The sequence below is a fragment of the Sphaeramia orbicularis genome, chromosome 5, assembly GCF_902148855.1.
Source record: "Sphaeramia orbicularis chromosome 5, fSphaOr1.1, whole genome shotgun sequence".
Taxonomy (NCBI): domain Eukaryota; kingdom Metazoa; phylum Chordata; class Actinopteri; order Kurtiformes; family Apogonidae; genus Sphaeramia; species Sphaeramia orbicularis.
The window spans coordinates 45,028,166-45,047,089 of record NC_043961.1 but is presented as its reverse complement, the minus strand read 5'-3'; the positions used below and the strand labels follow the sequence as shown (position 1 = coordinate 45,047,089).

At 41.3% G+C, this 18,924-nt stretch overlaps 1 protein-coding gene across 4 annotated transcripts in view; it reads left to right on the top strand.

Moving 5' to 3' along the window:
• Positions 1-18,924, top strand: part of slmapa (sarcolemma associated protein a) — a 148,292-nt gene that overhangs the window by 51,725 nt on the left and 77,643 nt on the right. For all 4 annotated transcript variants that reach the window (XR_003935505.1, XR_003935504.1, XR_003935506.1 and 1 more), the window contains exons 4-8: positions 10,491-10,527; positions 17,508-17,570; positions 17,734-17,829; positions 18,531-18,602; positions 18,684-18,824. Coding sequence is in view for 1 of the 4 variants with exons in the window: in XM_030135349.1 (XP_029991209.1) it covers positions 10,491-10,527; positions 17,508-17,570; positions 17,734-17,829; positions 18,531-18,602; positions 18,684-18,824 (409 nt within the window). In the remaining 3 variants the exon portion in view is untranslated. The remainder of the gene's footprint in view (positions 1-10,490; positions 10,528-17,507; positions 17,571-17,733; positions 17,830-18,530; positions 18,603-18,683; positions 18,825-18,924) is intronic.

The following is an 18,924-nucleotide window of genomic DNA, read 5'->3' as shown; positions in this document are numbered from 1 at the left end:
AAAGATGGTTTTGTGTGGCAGGGCACCTTTAAAGACATGGAAGGCTACTTGCTCCATCAGTTACAGTTAAATAGCCTGTTACAGTTGAAACATTATCAACCACTGTAGTACTTACCCATGGAAGGATCTGAACCATTTGCTTAGTTAAATCCAGGCAGGTACTTTTTTTTGGCCAAGTTGTTTGTTTAACTCTAACTGCAGCAAGTAGCCTCTCCTTTGTTTAATGTCAAAAAGAGTGGACAATGCCAGGATTGATCAGGACCATCTGCCCTGTCACAGAATGGTTCAGAGAGAATGAGACATAATTTTCACATGTGGATTAGCCACCATGAAGTCCAGACTCGTATTTGGGATGTGATGAAGACTTGATGCAGCGGTCCAATTCTCCATCATCAATAATCAATTAATGCAACTATGGATGCAAAAAATATTACGAACCTTACTGTGACACTACATAAGCATTATGTGGCAATAAAGATGCCATAGTGAATGTCCCCTTTAATCATAACCAAAGGTAGTACAGTGAAATATTGCATGTGTGACTTTTTTTTTTGTACCGGGCAGTGTAGTTTGTGTCTGAAATAAAGAAGTTCTAACCTCCAGAGCATTTCAGATATACAGGGGTTGGACAAAATAATGGAAACACCTTCACCTCAAGATGATAATGCCCCAATCCATACAGCTAGAATTGTTAAAGAATGGCATGAGGAACATTCTAATGAAGTTGAGCATCTCGTATGGCCGGCACAGGCCCAGACCTCAACATTATTGAGCATTTATGGTCAGTTTTAGAGATTCAAGTAAGACGTCGATTTCCACCGCCATCGTCTCTAAAAGAGTTGGAGGGTATTCTAACTGAAGAATGGCTTAAAATTCCTTTGGAAACAATCCACAAGTTGTATGAATCAATACCTCAGAGAATTGAGGCTGTAATTGCCGCGAAAGGCGGACCTACACCATATTAAATTATATTTTGTTGATTTTTTAAGGTGTTTCCAATATTTTGTCCAACCCCTGTAACCTCCACAGCTCTCCTTTGTTTCCTTATCAGGGTTTTATCACCTACTTTATTTCCTGAAACACATGGATATTTGCACTTCATGGTCAGGTGGTTAATGAGGGTGATTTATTTTTTACATCTATTACTTCATCTGAGGAGCGTTGAGATGTAGAATATCAGTTTGTTAACTAACTCCACTCTCTCCTGTCACACCGGGTTATTTATTTAGCACACCTGACTATAAACTCAGCAGTGCTACCATAGCTGCAGAGAGGCAGGATTGTTTCCTCATGCTGAGCGCCAACAGGGTGGAGCAAAGCGCTGAGGTTTATGACTGGCACAAGAAAAAAAAACAAGGAAAATATGCTGTTGTACTCAGTAGAGGGGGGGTGTTTTATAACAGTGAGCAAACAAAACGTGTGGGGTGATCTGATCACCATCTCACTCAGAAACCAGAGAAGAAAATAAAGTGACGCGAAGGTGGTCAGGCTGAAATCAATGTGAACTTTTTACCCTGTGACCGATCACCAGCTTACGATTGGACAGGTAATGCCTCACAGGCTGAGCTTTGCGCAGATTCAGCACTTTTACTGTGTGTTAGATATAGTGTTAGATTTGTGTTGGTACAGATTCCTCCTGAGGCTGCAGCTCTCTCAGGTGTTTGACTGCAGGCATGTGGTTCACATGACAGCAGACTGCTTCATTATTCAGCCTATTTGCAGGTAAAAGCATGGAGCTGCAGTGCTGCAGGTCGTCTGCTTTAAAGTCATTCACACTTTTGTAGCTGCAGTAATGTATGTATCACATGAATTTCAATCAATCAGTCAGTCATGTTGTATTTATATCGTGCCAAATCATAACAAAAGTTATCTCATGACACTACATATTGAGTTGGTCGAAACCAGACTCTAAATTTGTCAAGTTTTTTTTTCAGAGCAAAAAAGGCTGGTTGGTGGTTGGTTGTTTATTATTTTAGGTCTGGTAGTAATTTGTACATTTTTGGGATTTCTTCACTTCAAAATAAAGGTCTTTCTTCAAAAGACATTTATTGTGAAATCCTTGGAGGAAGTGCAACCAGTGAACGAGGCAGTTGTTAAAGACTTCACCTCTTTGTGTTTTTTGCTGGCAGTGTCTATCTACCTTTAAATTCTATTAAATTTAGTGTTGACAGCAGTCATGCTCATGGAAAACAAACGCCAGCACAAAGTGGACCATTGGGTGTCCAACATCAAGCAGGTTACAGAGGTCATCTTTATCTTTATTAAGGAAAACATAATTCTAAATATTATATGAGGAAAAGTCAAAAATGTCACTGGGGATGGAACTTGGATCTACTAGCTTGACCCAGAGAACAAAATTCAATCAAAAGAGTGGCATCCTAAAGGAGCAGCCGGACCTGTGAAATTCAAGACAGAGAAATAAATAAATAATATAAACTTTTTATTACATTTATCTGAGAACTTTTTGACTCTCCTTTGTATTCAATATCTGTAATTAGATGTTCCTTAATCCCCCTAAATCTTGCACACAGGACCATTTAATGGTGAGAGTATACAAGTCCATCAGCTGTTTGTAGTTTGTACTTTTACAGCCTACAGTATTCCTGAAATTGGAGAGAAAAGATTACTGTTCATATCAGGGCTTGTCTTTGTGATTAAAAACCTGTGATTAAAATCCTGCTGTTTGTTTACTGTGAAGAATAAGGAAAAACCGGCACAAAGTTCTTTAAATTATTATTTCATCCTTTAACTACTTTCAGTAACCCTGCCTTCCAAGCCAGTGTGTGGCTTCCATTCGTACTTTTACCTTCAGTCTGTGTTGGTTTGTATTTTTGGAAACCTTTGCCATTTGTGTAATGAGTATTTATTAAGTATCAGCCTCTTTTAGAAGTGATTTACTAAATCCTGTTACCTCATTAAACCCTCAGGAATGTCAAAAGGCCCTGCTCTATAAACTCTGTATGAAATCTGCGAGAAATATCATTAGGAAGTTAGCCGATTGATTCACTTTCAGTTATGTCTCTTTAATTCACATACATATTTTCATCCACAGGGTGCAATTTGTCAAAAAAACCAAGGGGGATATATATTTTTTTAAATCATGAAAAAAAAAAAAAGCAATCAACAGGCTTAATTCTTTTTTAAGTTAACAGAAGGTCCTATTATATGTTGAACATTTATCATTAATGCAAACTAAAAATAAATGAAACATTTAATTTTCTGCAACGGCCACAGCTGCGATGTGGAAGATGGCCTCATTAAGTTTCAGGACTGTGGATCAGGGCTGATCACTTAAACATGGTAGAGGATTTATGGCGAACAGGCAACTCAATCAAGTTGCATCGGGCTACAAAGTTGGTTGGCAGTTGCTTGGATCAGGAGGCAGTGGGCATCTTGGAAGCACGCGCTAAGAGAGTGAGGGTTGGTGACACACTTCGCTACGCCACACCTCTGCTCCGGATGAAGGGTGCGCCACCACTGAAAGCAGATGAAGCAGTTATGCCAAAACTACGCAGCACAGAGATGACTACTTACAGACTCTATCAAAGCTAAAGTATATGATGCACAGATCCAGAAGCTTACTGATAGTGGGTGTGTAACACTCAGGAAGGAAGAGGTAAACAGCTCCAGTGAGTCATGGTTCATACCTCATCACCTCATCCATCACAGCGGCAAACATCGCCTGGTCTTTGACTGCTCCTTCAATCATGATGGTCTCTCTCTCAATGAGCACCTGCTCCGGGGTCCAACCCTCAGACCATGTCTTATTAGGGTCCTTCTGCGGTTCGGACAGTCTGCCCTTTTCCGGCTGAGGACCATGGCCTCAGACTTGGAGGTGTTGATCTTCAGCCCACCTGCTTCACACTTGACTGTGAACTGCCCCAGCAAGAGCTGGAGGTCACTGCTCAATGAAGCTAAGAGGACCACATCATCCACAAAAAGCGGAGACAAAATCCTCCCACCACCAAACTCGACCCCCCCCCCCCCCCCCACCCAACTGCGCCTAGAAATTCTGTCCATAAAAGTTATGAACAGAACCAGTGACAAAGGGCAGCCCTGGCGGAGTCCAACCCTCACTGGGAACAGGTCCGACTTATTACCGGCTACATGGACCAGGCTTGCACTGCTTTGGTACAGGGACTGAATGGCCACCAGCAAGAGGCCGTCCACCCTGTACTCCTGGAGAACCCCCCACAGGATGCTCCTGGGGACATGGTTGTAAGCCTTCTCCAGATCCACAAAACACATGTGGACTGGATGGGCAAACTCCCATGCCCCCTCCGGCACCCTATCAAGGGTATAGAGCTGGTTCATGTTTCCACGTGCAGAATGAAAGCCGCATTGCTCCTCCTCGATGTGAGATTCAACTACCGACCATATCCTCTTCTCCAGCACCCTGGTGTAGACCTTACCATGGAAGCTGAGGAGTGTGATCCCCCTATAGTTGGAACACATCCTCTGGTCCCCCTTCTTAAAAATGGAGACCTGTCTGCCACTCCAGAAATACCACCCTTGATGCCCCCGCAATGTTGCAGAGGTTTATCAGCCAAGACAGCACTACAACATCCAGAGCCTTGAGATACCTGGGGCAGATCTCATCAACCCCCGGGGGTCCGCCGCCGTGGAGTAGCTTCACTACCTTGGCGACTTCTGCCCCGGAGATTGGTCAATCCATCTCCTGATCTTTCAGCTCTGTTTCCTCCCCGGAATATGTGTTGGGGGGATTGAGGAGCTCCTGAGGAGTATTCCTTCCACTGCCCGATTATATCCTCAGTTTACATCAGCAGCTCCTTGTTCCCACTGTAGACAGTGTGGGTGAGTTGCCATCTTCCTCCCCTGAGACGCCGGACGGTTTGCCAGAATCTCTTTGGAGCTGATCAGTAGTCTTCCTCCATGACCTCACCGAACTCCTCCCACACCTGAGTTTTTGCCTCAGTGATGCACCACTTGGTCCGCCAGTACCAGTCAGCTGCTTCCGGAGACCCACTGGACAGCCATGCCCTGTAGGCCTCCTTCTTCAGCCTGATGGCACCCCTCACCTCTGGTGTCCACCAGCGGGTTTGGGGATTACTGTCACGACTGGCCCCAGCTACCTTACAGCCGCAGCTCGCTGCAGCTGCCTTGGCAATGGCAGAGTAGAACAGAGCCCATTTGTACCCAATGCTCCCCTCCGCCCTCAGGACGCAGTTGAAGCTCTGCCGTAGGTGTGAGTTGAAGATCTACCAGACAGGTCCTTCCGCCAGGTGTTCTCAGCAGACCCACATTACCTGTTTGGGCCTACCAGGTCTGTGCGGCATCTTTGCCAGCCACCTGATCCAACTCACAACCAGGTAATGGCTGGTTGATAGCTCTTCACCTCTCTTCACCCAAGTGTCTAGATTAGAACATACGGCTGCAGGTCTGATGACGCGACTACAAAGTCGATCATTGACCAGCGACCTAGGATGTCCTTGCGCCAAGTCCTTGAACCATCACCTTACCGTAGTGGAAGAGATTGAGAGCCCTAATGACCCTAGGATCTATATTGTCTGGGGCATTTTTGCCCCTGGTAGGGTGTCCCATGGCAGATTGGTCCCAGGCAAAGGGCCATATAAAGAACTGTTCAGAAGACCCGGATGACAGAGAAAATCAAGAGTATGTGTACCCAGCCTGGAGGGTTACCAGGGCTCCGCCCTGGAGCCAGGCCTTGGGTTGGGGCCCATGAGCGAGCACCTGGTGGCTGGGCCTTCACCCATTGGGTCCAGCCAGGCCCAGCCTGAACCAGTTACATGGGCTCATTGCCCTGTGGGCCCACCACCCGAAGGAGGAAGCAGGAGGGTCTGGGGCCTTGGCGGTCCAATCCCCAGTTACAGAAAATGGCTTTTGGAACGGATATAGATATATACTTAATTAGGGGTGCAACGGTACAGTTAGCTCATGGTACAGTCTGTACCTCAGTTTTTGGGCCATGGTTTCAGTTCGGTTTCGGTACATGTTTTGTGCATAAAGAGAACTGCTTTTTTTCTCCCAAAATTATATTTTTATTTTGCTTGTCAGTAAATATTTATGGTGGCATAAAAATACCATTGTTATCTACTGTACACATTTCCTTGTAATAGTATGTCATGGTATTGTATGTGTTGAGTCTAAAGCCGCTTCTCTGTCCGCTGTCTCTCACTGAGGGGTGGGGCTGCCCCACACTGCGTGCTCACATGCATGTCCAGAGAGAGAGAGAGAGAGAGAGAGAGGTACAAGCTGTAGACACATATTACACAGATGAGATGTGACAGTGGAGCGACTCAAGCCTTTGTGAGTTATAAAGCCAAACCCCCCCAGTCACTGTTGTGGAGGCACAACAGTGATTGGACACTAAAGGGGAACTAGGCAACATTTTTACCTTTATTAAATGGTTTCAGTGTAATTATGATGGTTAAATGGCTTCTTAGGGGGAGAATGGAAGCCCTCCACCTTCCACCAGTGCCTCTAGGGCCGAATATGCCACTTGCAACTTCTCAATGCTGTCCATTTAGCCTAGATCTCGTCTCGGTGATCCGCGATCTTGTCTCTTGCAAGAAACGTCAGTTTACAGCACTACCACACAAACACACTCCCAGCCAGGTACCGCTGGCTAGCTGTAAACACAAGCTAGCCATGCCTTCATTTCACAGGCATTTACAATGGCAGAGCCAGCAAAGATACTTTATGTGTTTACTCTATACTTTATGTATTTCATTGGATTTGCGCTCTTGACGATGCTATTGGTTGTAACAGTGTTTACTTGTTTATGAACTTATTTTATAAATGATGCCGGGACGCTTGTTGGCTATCGGAGATGTTAGCATATTCACTAGTAATCACGGTTGTTTGTGTCCCGTAGATGTATGTTTGTTTCATTTACTAGATTGCTCTTTGTCTGCCTCAGGAGTGTGTTTTTATTACTAGCCACATAATTTTGTCAGTTGAATCTAGTTTTTGTTAGATGTATGTAGTTCATTATATGACCCATGTCTAATTGGTTTCGTCTGAATAGTAACTGGCATAACAATTAGCCTTGATTTCCAAGCTTAGCTGGTATTGTATGATACTTGTTTCTTGTACAGGTGAAGGTCTCAAATCTAGATGTAAATGTTATCCCTGGGACAATAATCTGCTGATTGCTAACAGGGTTGGAATATGGTGACAGATGGGAGTTGCTGATGTTTGTTTTTGTTGTTAGCCTCAGGATGATAGCATGCTAATGTTAAACGGGCTGGAACACAGTGACAGGTGGGAGCTGTTGATGTTTGTTAGCCTGTTAGCTCTTAAGCGGTGTGTGTGGCTAATGTTAGAAGCACGGTGTTAGCGGCTGCAGTCTGAGCCTCAGACCGCCTGTTAGCTCTTAAGCTGTGCAGCTAATGTTAGCGGCTGCAGACCAAGCCTCTGACCGCTGGTTAGCTCTTAAGCTGTGTGGCTAATGTTAGCAGTGCAGTGCTGGTGACTGCAGACGGAGCCTCAGACCACCGGTCCCTGCACCCACAACTGGCATGTCAACGTGACTCATCCCCCTTAGTGGCCAGGGGGTTTCTGTCTGCACGTCCCTTCCCAGGCTCCATCTGCGGCCGCTAGCACCACGCTGCTGACATTAGCCACAGAGCTTAAGATCAGCTCTGGTTCTGCGACCTCCTCTGTGAAGTGAAAACAAATGTCTGAAAGAGTCAATGTCCTGCCAAAATTTCCCATTCAGCTCCACTCCAGTAGTGTATTTGATCACTATTTTTTGCCTTCTCGTCACTGGCCTCATTGAAAACAAATGCACATGGTCATAGGGGAAGGTTAACTGTGGGTTTTATTAGAGTAAATATGTACTCTGAAACTGTAGAGCAGGGGTCGGCAACCTTTAACACTCAAAGAGCCATTTCAACCCGGTTTCCACGGAAAAGACAACACTGGGAGCCGCAAACACTTTTTGACGTCTGAAATGAAGATGTTAGCCTATATATACCGTAAATTCCGGACTATAAGCTGCTACTTTTTTCCCACACTTTAAACACTGCAGTTTATACTCCGACGTGGCTTATACCACGATTTTACTGGCACCACAGTTTGGTGCCGCGGCGCAGCACAAGCGGCGCACCTCGGTGGTGCCGCTAGGTGCCGTTGCACCGCTGTACCATGGCTCGGTGCCAGGTGCCGTGGCACTGCGGTGGTGCCTCGGCTCGAGGTGCCGGTGGTGCCGGGGCACCGGTGGCACCCAGTTGTGGCACCGTGGTGCCATGGCACCTGACACCGCGCAGTGGCACTGCGGTGCCACGGCACCTAGCGTTGGCCCCAAGGTGCCGCGGCACCTTGGTCGTGCCATGGCACCTGGCATCATTAAATGTTCTATTTTCTTCAGATATTTTTCTTTTCTTAGATTTCTCCATACTTGGCCTACCTGGGGTTGAAAGTCTCGATAAATGTGCAGCGTTTTGGCGGGCTGTTGGAGAGTGTGACGCATATTTTGAGCGACGAAAAATAATACTATATATATATATATATATATATATATATATATATATATATATATATATATATATATATAATTTTATTTTAATATTTCGAGATCACAATAATCTTACAATTTACAACTACAGTTAAACAAATGAACAAACAAATAAAATACTTTGTTCAGATATTGTGCAGTTTTGGTGTCGCAGGGCATTCTGCGCATGCCGGCTGCTGGCTGACACGTCAAGTGCTGTCAAACGTCTCTGAAGAAGGCGAATGCTGATCACCAAAATTGCACAAGGTCTGAAGAAAGAAGTTAAAAACTTTGACTTAATAAGAAGACATGATTCACGTTTTTGAGACAAATAACATACACTTCAATCGGACACTTAGAATTTATTTTCCCAAGCCACGCAGAGCCGCAACAGAAGGATGAAAGAGCCGCGGGTTGCCGACCCCTGCTGTAGAGGGTGCTCTGCTGAGAAAAATGCTACGAAAACATCAAAGAAGAACCAAAAACAGCAAAGAACCAAAACTGTAAAATGTTGCCTAGTTCCCCTTTAACTTGGGGGGCGGGCTTTCACCTGCCAGGACAGGCACACACACTCAGTGGCCTGTAAAGCAGTTTATAATGCGCCAATGCAAAATCAATTGCAAAACTGAAAAAACCGTGGTCCATAAGGGCGGATTGTCCTGTGCATTATGGACCGAATGGTTCGATATTTTCCCGAGTACCGTTGCATTGCTAATATTAATGAGCTCATATTGGTCAAATTAGTTTTAGTAAATGTTGAAACTCAGATTAAATGGCTTAAGAATGATCTGTCACTGGTTTTGTTTATTAAATCAACAAAGTGGGGTTTCTCAGCTAATGTGCTTGTTTTTTCTGGTGGATGACTACTTGTTGCTGGGTGATGTTTTTTGTGAGCTTCCTCATAGTTGTTGTGTAGTTACACATTAATAAGTGCAGTTATATTTTAGCCAGAGTTAAGTTCACCTTCAGTCCTGATCTCTGGCTGATCCTTTTCAGGTCTGATATGCACTGTGTGACCAAACACACAGTATACGCACAAATGTGAGTGTTGAACATGTTGTTCCAAATCCCACAATGATTAGTTCACAAATCAAAGAAAAAAACAAGAAACATTTTGGAAAAAACTTCTTTATAGATCTGTTGGCAAACAGATGTCTTTGTCATGTTAAAACACAATAGTAAACTGGATGTTCACTGTTGTCATCACACACTGCTGCATTCAGAGTTCAGTGAAATCTAAAGGAGCCAAACCAGAAAAACACATCCAAACACCAAAGTCACAAACTGTTGGCCAACAGTTGGAAGTTAAGTCCTGTTTTAAGCAAAGCTCATTCAGTTTAACGACTGATAACAACCACAACACACAAATTAAACACACTTAAGAGCCAGGGCAGTGTTTATCTGTTAAATTTACACTTTAGCCTCTGACAGCTAGTCGCAGTTTACTCCCCCAAGGGAGGGGTGTAAAACTTGGATTTTACTTTTAGAACATTTAGTTTGTTGAAATTCCTGCTTTGAAACTTGATTTTTTTATGGGAAGCTGTTCACTAATGTAGAATTTATAACTTAAACTATTAGAAAATGTCTAGATCTGTTTTTTTTATTAATTAGGTGAATTGTGCACTTTATATTAAATCATTTTCAAATTCTAAGGAATGGTGGTCATCTGGTGAAGCTCAAAATATACACAAATGATGGCGCTTAGCTCCTTTTAGACTAACATAGAAGATCAAGGACCTGAGCTTGACAAAGCTCTAGATTCTGTGAGTTTGTTTTGAGTGTTATCAATAGCTTCATCAATTACCCTGACTAATCATGGATAATTCAAAGTTGGGGTGTAGCTGAGGAAGTTGATTGCATCTTGGTTGAGCCGGTAGTGGAAAAACATTACAAGACCCTAAGGAACATGTTCTTTTGCTGTCGCCGTGGTTACTCCATGTATCCTTTCCCTCCCCGTTGTTTCCATAGTAACCAACTGTTTTCTCCATTCTCTCCTTCTCCCTTGTTTCAGTGTCATCCAGGCTCCATTACCACTACCTGTAGACAAGGTAAGAGCAGCAGTGTGTGTCGGTGTGTTGTCCTGTCCTGAGTTGTGTCTGTATGTCAAGTGTACACTTGGAGTGGTCAACTGACAGAATAATGCACGATCGCTGCCAGTTGAAAATCTTTGATGTTGATCAGGTTTCTTCCCCTATGGTTTACTCTGAGTGTGTGTTTGGTTTTCTGCAAACTTTAAATGTTTGATCATCAAGGTAAAAACTGTTCACCTTCTCAGTGTAAATCCTGTTTAAAACCCACAGATTTTCTTTACTTGTGTTAATATAGACAAATGTAATTGAAAGACACATGCTGTCCTTTGGACATCAGATAAGACCAGGTGTATTGGGAGATGAAGATCATGTGGATAACAGGATAAAACCAATGTTATCTCTTTATCTTTGTCACTTTATGACCTTAACTCTTATTTCTGTTTGATTACTACAGCTGTAACAGAGTAAGTACTCCCACATTTCTAGATCAGTGTGAGTAATGTGAAAGATGCCTTTCTTTTTTTTTTTTACATTGTTCCAAAGAGAAAATTCAGTATCCATCCATCACCATCTAGGATAAGCCGTAGAAGATAATACCTGAAAGGCTGTTCACAGAGTACTGGAGCAAAACATATTCATGAAAAGTTGACTGGAAGGAAAAGATACACAAGCAACAGAAATGAGTGCAGCCTTGAGATGATTGTCACGAAAAGCAAATTCAAGAACTTAGTGGAACTTGATCCAGAGTGGATTGAGGCTTGATTCAGTTCATCCACATCCAGCACACAGATGAATCTAGAGAATGTGTCAAACCACTCCTGAACCAGAGAAAAAAAAGAACTGAACAACTCCTCAGTGGTCCGAAGTTGTGTTTTCCAAGAAGACTAAAGTCTTCTTCTTCTACAGTCTGGATGAGGAGTGGAGAGGTACATAATCCATTCTGCTCCAAGTCTGGTGTGAAGTTTCCTCCACCCGTGATGATTTTGGAGCCGTGTTATCGACTGGTGTTGGTTCACTGGGTTTTATCAAGTCCAAGGTCAACACAGTTGTTTACCGGGACTTTCTGGAGAACTTCATGCTTCTTTCCACTGACAAGATTTATGGAAATAGTCATTTCCTTCTCCAGCAGGAATTTTGCCCCTGCCCACAGTGACAAAAATACTTAGAACTGGTTTGCTGACCATGGTATTCTCAAAAGGAAGATAAGAGATGCCAGACCCAACAATACAGATGAGCTGAAGGCCACTTTCCAAGAAACCTAGGCTCCCATCATGCCTCAGCAGTACAGACTGATCACCTCCATGCTACGCTGCATTGATGCAGTAATTAGAGCAAAAGCAGCCCTGATAAAATGTGTGCATATAGAAATACTGAATTTTGGACTTTCATGCCATAATCATTAAAATTAAAACAAAAAAGCTTGAAATATTTCACTTTATTTGTAATGAATCTAAAATATATGAATGTTTCTGATTTAAATTACATGAAAAAGTTAACTTTTTCATGATATTCTGATTTATTTATTCATTTATTTTGAACTACATTTGTAGAACATGAACCTAGTTGTCTTTAGATATTTTAACATGGAAATGTTGCATATTATAAATTTCAAACTTAAAATGCAAATACATTTGTAAAGCATTATTGCAAATGTAAAGCTTCAATGCAATATTGTGAAAAGTAAAAGCATATTTATTAGAATTCTCTAATGATAGGCGATGAAACATGTGATAGAGCATTAGTAGCTCACAGTGACCTGGCTGTAAATCACAGTGACCTGGCTGTAAGTCAGGGACTCATTTCCCCAGCGGAGGGATATGTCTAAATGAACTGATCACTGCAGTAGGGCCTCAGTGGAACCTGTCTGTGGAATGTCCTGTGTGTGTGAGGACAAGCTGTGATTAGATTTCACCTACTTCTCCAACATAATAAACTGTATCATAGAAAGATCCACACGAGCCCTGTCTCTGTCAGTGTTGTAAGTAATGAAGTAATAATACTTCACTACTCTACTCAAGTATGTTTCGGTTTAATTTGTGCTTAACTGAGGTTTTTTTATTCTGTTTACTTTCACTTTTACTTCACTACATTTCCTAACTCAATTGCATACTTTTACTCCCATACATTTTTAGTGCACAGTACCATTACTCATAACAGAAAACAAATTATAGGAAATTTGGTGTTTTCACCGAGATTACCGGTGACTGCAACAAAGTCAAGAAGCTGATTTGTCATTGGGCCTAATCACGTAATACACAAGTGCAAACGATGGTGTACACTCAACATATAGGCAATCTGTTGATAATGTAATGTTGATAATGAAGTGTAATGTAGGCTCCATGTTTTGAGGTGCGATGTAAACTTCATAGTTTTCTTTCTTTCTTTCTTTCTTTCTTTCTTTCTTTCTTTCTTTCTTTCTTTCTTTCTTTCTTTCTTTCTTTCTTTCTTTCTTTCTTTCTTTCTTTCTTTCTTTCTTTCTTTAAATTCTGATATTTACAACAGCAGCCTACTCCTGTTTAGGTTTTTGAAATGTGTGTAGTAGGTAAGGCTGCACGATTAATTGATTTAAAATCGAAATTGGATTTTTTAATTAGGACGACTTTAAAAAAAAGGAAATCGTCAAATTGATTTAATCTCTATCGTGTCTCCTGGGAGCCCTGTGAGTTACTGTAGGCTCTTCCTCCTATCTGTGAGAGCGGTCTTTCACAGAAGTCTGTGTAATGACCGGACTTTAAATCTGTTGATGAGCCCACAGTAGTGATACCAATCTAAGCAGTGGTTTCACGCACGGATCCCCCAATTTAATTATAACCGCATGGGGATTACTCATTTTATGTGGTCCACGCACGCACGACTGATGCTTGTTCCACAGTGGTATCACTTCTGTGGGCCCAGACACCCCAAAAAGAAAAAAAAAAACTAACTTTTTTTTTTTTTTTATAATTAATTTATTTCTCTTACTTGCTTAATTTTTCATTCACAAATGTAAGTTCTGTAACACAAAACCAAATATATATATATATATATTTTTTTTTTTTTAAAGATGTTGAACTTTGTTCAAAGCTGTTAGATAAACGAGGCTGGAAACATAAAGGCTATTAAAAACTATCAGTATTTGCTCTGATTTGGACATTATATTGTAATGTATTCCCTCTGGCAAAGTTGTTATGTTATTTTCTTGTTGTATACATTGTTTGTCTACTCTACTTCATTCAATAAAGATTTAATGAAAAATGAAAAAAAAACAAAATAACCTGTAGGCCCATCATGTGATACCTTCACAGATTTGAGGTAGGGAGCAGTGCCTTGCATTGTGGGCTGCTCATGAAAATGACATGCTGACTTTTGTTGTCTTTTGTAGTTTTACCCAGAAATCAAAATTTAAAATCAAGTTTTTAGAGGAAAATTTGGGATTTTATTTTTTGCCAAAATTGTACAGCCCTAGTAGTAGGCATCATTTTCAATAATTTGACTGCTTGTCTTTTACTTTACTATGTTTTAAAATCCTGGATAAACTTTATAATAATCAAAATTCTGTCTGCCTTTGGATGTTATTAACATTTACTTATACTTTTGCTTTCATTACTTTAGTACATTTAATTGTAGATTACTTGATTTACTTAAGTACAGTAAATACTAAATACTTAAAGACTTTAATTTGAGTAGCATTTCAATTAGTGACTTGACCCTCAACCAAAGAAATTTTTTGGTAGGGTACCTGGACTTCTACTCAAGTATGACTTTCCAGTACTTTATACAACACTGGTCTCTGTATCTGTGAAAATGGTGCATTTCAAACCTTACTTCAGTATAAGTATTGTCATTGTAATGTGTGTTGGTATTTTACTGCTGGTCATCTTTAAGGATAACCTGGAGCAATGCATCATACCAGTATAATTATAAAATAATAAGAGGTCATCATATGTTTGTAGTGTCGCTGTCCTGTCAGAAACATGTAAAACATCACATTTTCAGCTCAGAAAGTGGGGTTTGTTTTCAGTGTTGTGATACTGTATTGCCCACAAATTTTCCAACAGGGTTATCAGAGAGTTCCAGAGAATTTAAAGAGTATTTATCATAAGATGGAGCAGAATTTGAAGCTCAACACATAAAGGAATCACTTTGTCTTTTCGTTTTCACAAACATTAAAAATCAGCACATTTGGAGGTAGATGAAGCAGATGAAAAAACGGTGAACTGCAAAACAGGCTAAAGCTGTCAGACAAAAGGACTCAAAAAGACCATGTTTACCTTTGAGATGTTGTAGAGTAGAAGGATTTAGGGATGTCATGAGAACCGATACGATACCATTCAATTCTATGATGAGAAAAGAATCGTCAATACTCATTTTTTTAATAAACGGAAAAAACTGATGCCTGCATAAGAAGCATTACAGTCGGTAGGCTACTACTCTTCCGGAATTGATGGGGGCAGTACTCGCCCACAGTACCCATGCGACAGGTATAGGAACTCAAGAAAGAACGGACACAGCTGCAGCTAATGCTCTGCCTTGTCTAATGGACAGAAAAGGACCAAAAGTTGTGTGTGGAAGTATTTCAGGTAGACGACCATGACATGGTTATGAACATGCATAAGCCACTGTGTAAACGTCGCCACCATGGAATTCAAACTAAGGGAGGGAATACCACAAACCTAGCAAAGCACCTTCAAGACAGGCACCCAGATCTGTTTAAAGAATTCAAGGTGAGTTCCGTTATTCAGCACTAAACATCTGACATGCAATACCATCAGGGCTCAGCATTGGCACTGGTCCGATGGCCCGACTCAGTTTTTACAGCCTGGCCCATTCAGACCACCACCAATATGAAACGCTGACAATAAGAAGCTGTAGAAGATGTCACTAATAGGTAGACCATGGTCCGGGTCTGGGCCCAGAAGTCGTCCCATATGGACCCGGACCTACAGCCAGTGGTGGAGCACTTCTGTTTTAACCAGCGCAGCTTATGGTAGAGTAGATCAGGAAATGCACAGACCAATTTCATGTATTTAGAAACTGTGACTGACAGTGCAACAGATGAGAGAGTTAGAGGCAATAGCAATATTCATTTATATGCAAATACCTTAAGTATTTCTTGTTTAAGTTTATGGGTTCTTCTCATTTTTTTTTTTTTTTTAATTTTTACCGTGGTATCGATTTGGTATTGAGAATCCAGGAGAAATATGGTCTCTGATACTGGCTCTGGTCAATACATGAGCAGCAGCATTCTGGATTAACTGAAGGGTCTTTTAAGACTTTTTGGGACAGCCTGAGAAAGGCGAATTACAGTGATCTAGTTTGGATGTAATATAAGCATGAATTAATTTTTCTGCATCATTCTGTGTTAAAATATGCCTAATTTTAGCAATATTTCACAGATGAGAAAAGGCAGTTCTAGAAATCAGTTTAATGTGCGAGTTAAACGATGAATCCTGATAGAAAATAATGCCTAGATTCCTCACAGTGGTTTTGGGCTCCAAGGTAATGCCATCCATGATGTCGACTTTGCTAGATACTGCATCCCTAGCATTTGGGCCAAGCACAGTGAGTTCAGTTTTGTCCGAGTTGAACAGCAGAAAGTTGGTCATCCAGTTTTTAATATCTTTAATGCTCCAGTAGTTTAGTTAGCTAATTGGCTTCATCAGGTTTAATAGATCAATATAGTTGGGTATCATCAGCGCAACAACAAAAGTTGATAGAATATTTTCTTATTAAGTTATGTAAAGGAAGCATGTATAAGATAAACAGCATTGGTCCAAGAACAGAGCCTTGAGGAATTCCATGGCTAACTGTATTGCACTGAGAGGATTCATTATTAACATTAACAAACTGAACAGGCTCTGTTTTGATAGGATTTAAACTACAGTAGGTAGAGTGGTTCCTTTAATACCAGGTGATTGTTCCAATCATTGCAGTAGGATGTGATGGTCGAAAGTGTCGAATACCACACTGAGATCTAATGAGACCAGTATAGAAACAAGTCCCTTTTCTGAAGCCATTAGAAGGTCACTAAGGTAACTATGACCATTGCTGTTTCTGTTCTATGATGCTCCCTAAAACCTAACTTGAAGTTCTTAAATAGAGTGTTGACTTGAAGAAATTAACTGACTGGCAGCTGTTTTCTCCAGAATCTTAGATATGAATGCAAGATCTGATATGGCTCTAGGCAGGGCTTTTTAAAAAGTGTTTTGATTACAGCAACTTTAAATGACCTTAGTACATAGCCTGTTGATCATGACAGGTTAACCATATCAAGGTGATACCAAGGTTGCTGCTAAGTAAAGGTAAAGCATCTTTATTGAGCCTAGTTGGAACTGAGTCTAAGAGACAAGTAGATGGTTTGGATGAAGAGACTATTGAAATTTGCTGATTAACCTCTATGGGAGAAAAGCAATCCATAGAGCCAAATGGGTCAACAGTCAACTCTGTGACTTCTGGGTCTGAAGGATTTAAAGGTGGACTAGAATTTGTGGAAGACAAGAAGCCATCTTATTGAAGAAATTCATAAAATCGTTGCCACGGAGGGTTGCAGGAATGCTAGACTCATGCACTGTGGCTCTTTGTCAGTCTGGCTACAATATTGAAAAGAAACCTGTGATTGTTCCAGTTTTCCTGTTAGTGATGTATAATAAACAGCTGTAGCAGAACGAAGTGCTCTCCTGTAGTTATTTAGAATATCCTGCCAGGCTGAATCGTGTACTTCCAGTATTGCATAATGCAACTTTCACAAGTTTTTGGGAATGCTGCTTTAATTGGTATGAGAATTAAACCAGGGAGCCCACTTGTTTTATAATCATTTTTAGTGGAGTGATTAAATCTAATTAGTTCAGATGTGATTGAACATATTATGTGTGCACTGCTGTTGTAGTGGATTCAACCAAATGTCCTGTATTTTTCTGTGTGTGTGGTTTGAGGTTTTTCTCTGCTTGTTCACCTTCAGTATAAACTTGAGGCTGAATGATCTCCAGGCTGCCTGTTAATGTGGTTTGTGTGTTTTGTAGGTTGCAGCCAACACTCCCAGTATGTACTCTCAGGAACTGTTCCAGCTCTCCCAGTATTTACAGGTAATGCACTGACTCCTACTGGACAATCTGAAGAACTCCAGTAATCAAATGTACGGTTTATTTTGCATTTTTCATTTGACATTGTTGTAGACCTGTATAAAGTGTGGTGAATGGTTTATTGCTGAAGTTGGCTTTGATGTCTTGTCATTTTGTCTGTCTTCAGGAGGCCTTACACAGAGAGCAGATGTTGGAGCAGAAGCTGGCCACTTTGCAGCGTCTGTTGGCCACCACACAGGAGGCCTCGGAGAGCAGTTGGCAGGTACCACACAACCCTGTGCACTCAGTCCACACGTAGGACATCTTTCTGGATTTATTTTAGCAGTGGGAGAAGGGATTTTGTGCACATGTAATACTTAAATAAAAGTGAAAATAGGTTTAGAACTAGACATTACACTCATAACAAAGGTTTACTAAATATCTAGTTATTACATTGCATGCTCTTATTTTGAAGAAGATCTCTGCAGAGTACACATTCTGAACAAATTAAAAACTCAGCTCAAGCAAATAAAGTAACGAAGCAAACTAAGTTATGATGAAGGTAACAAGTGACTATGAATTGAATGAATTGAAAAATCTTTAATGTCCCCGAAGGGCAATTTGATTTGCAACAGAAGTGTACATATCTCACATATCACCAGAATAATCAATCTCACATAGTACAATAAATCATCACTCACAGTTCTTTTCCTGGGGCAACACAGTGACTTTAAGTTAAATCTATGTGTCTCGCTTTTTGTTTGTTTTTTCTTCTCTTTCCTTGGCTGGGTGTCACCACACATCTCCACTTCATGACACAGGGTTTTAGTAAGATTTTGAAGCAATTGCAGAAATGAGGTTGCAGCTTTGTTATTTGTGGAGTATTGTAGTGATATTTTATGCAAGTCTGTGGCAAATGGTCTCCTACTCAAGGAGGAAGAATTCCACTGATTTAAATTTGTGTCATTTTATTTTTTGCTCTAGGCTCTGATTGATGAGGATCGACTGTTGTCCAGGCTGGAGGTGATGGGCAGTCAGCTTCAGGCTTACTCTAAGGTAACACACAGCTGCATGGATTTTGTCTAAAACTGTCCCCCTAAATGAAACCCCTCACTGACGTAACGGTCTGCTCCTCAGTCCCAGACAGAGGATGGGATCCGGAAGGAACTCCTGGCTCTTCAGGAGGACAAACACAACTATGAGACAACAGCCAAGGAGTCTCTGAGGAGAGTCTTACAGGAGAAGATTGAGGTGGTCCGAAAGCTGTCAGAGGTTGAGGTAAGATAAATCTAAAACAGCCAATACCACAATCACTGGGAAACCTCAGCACGTCAATCTGCACAGCTTTTCGACTCTTTGTTCATACATTTTTTGCACC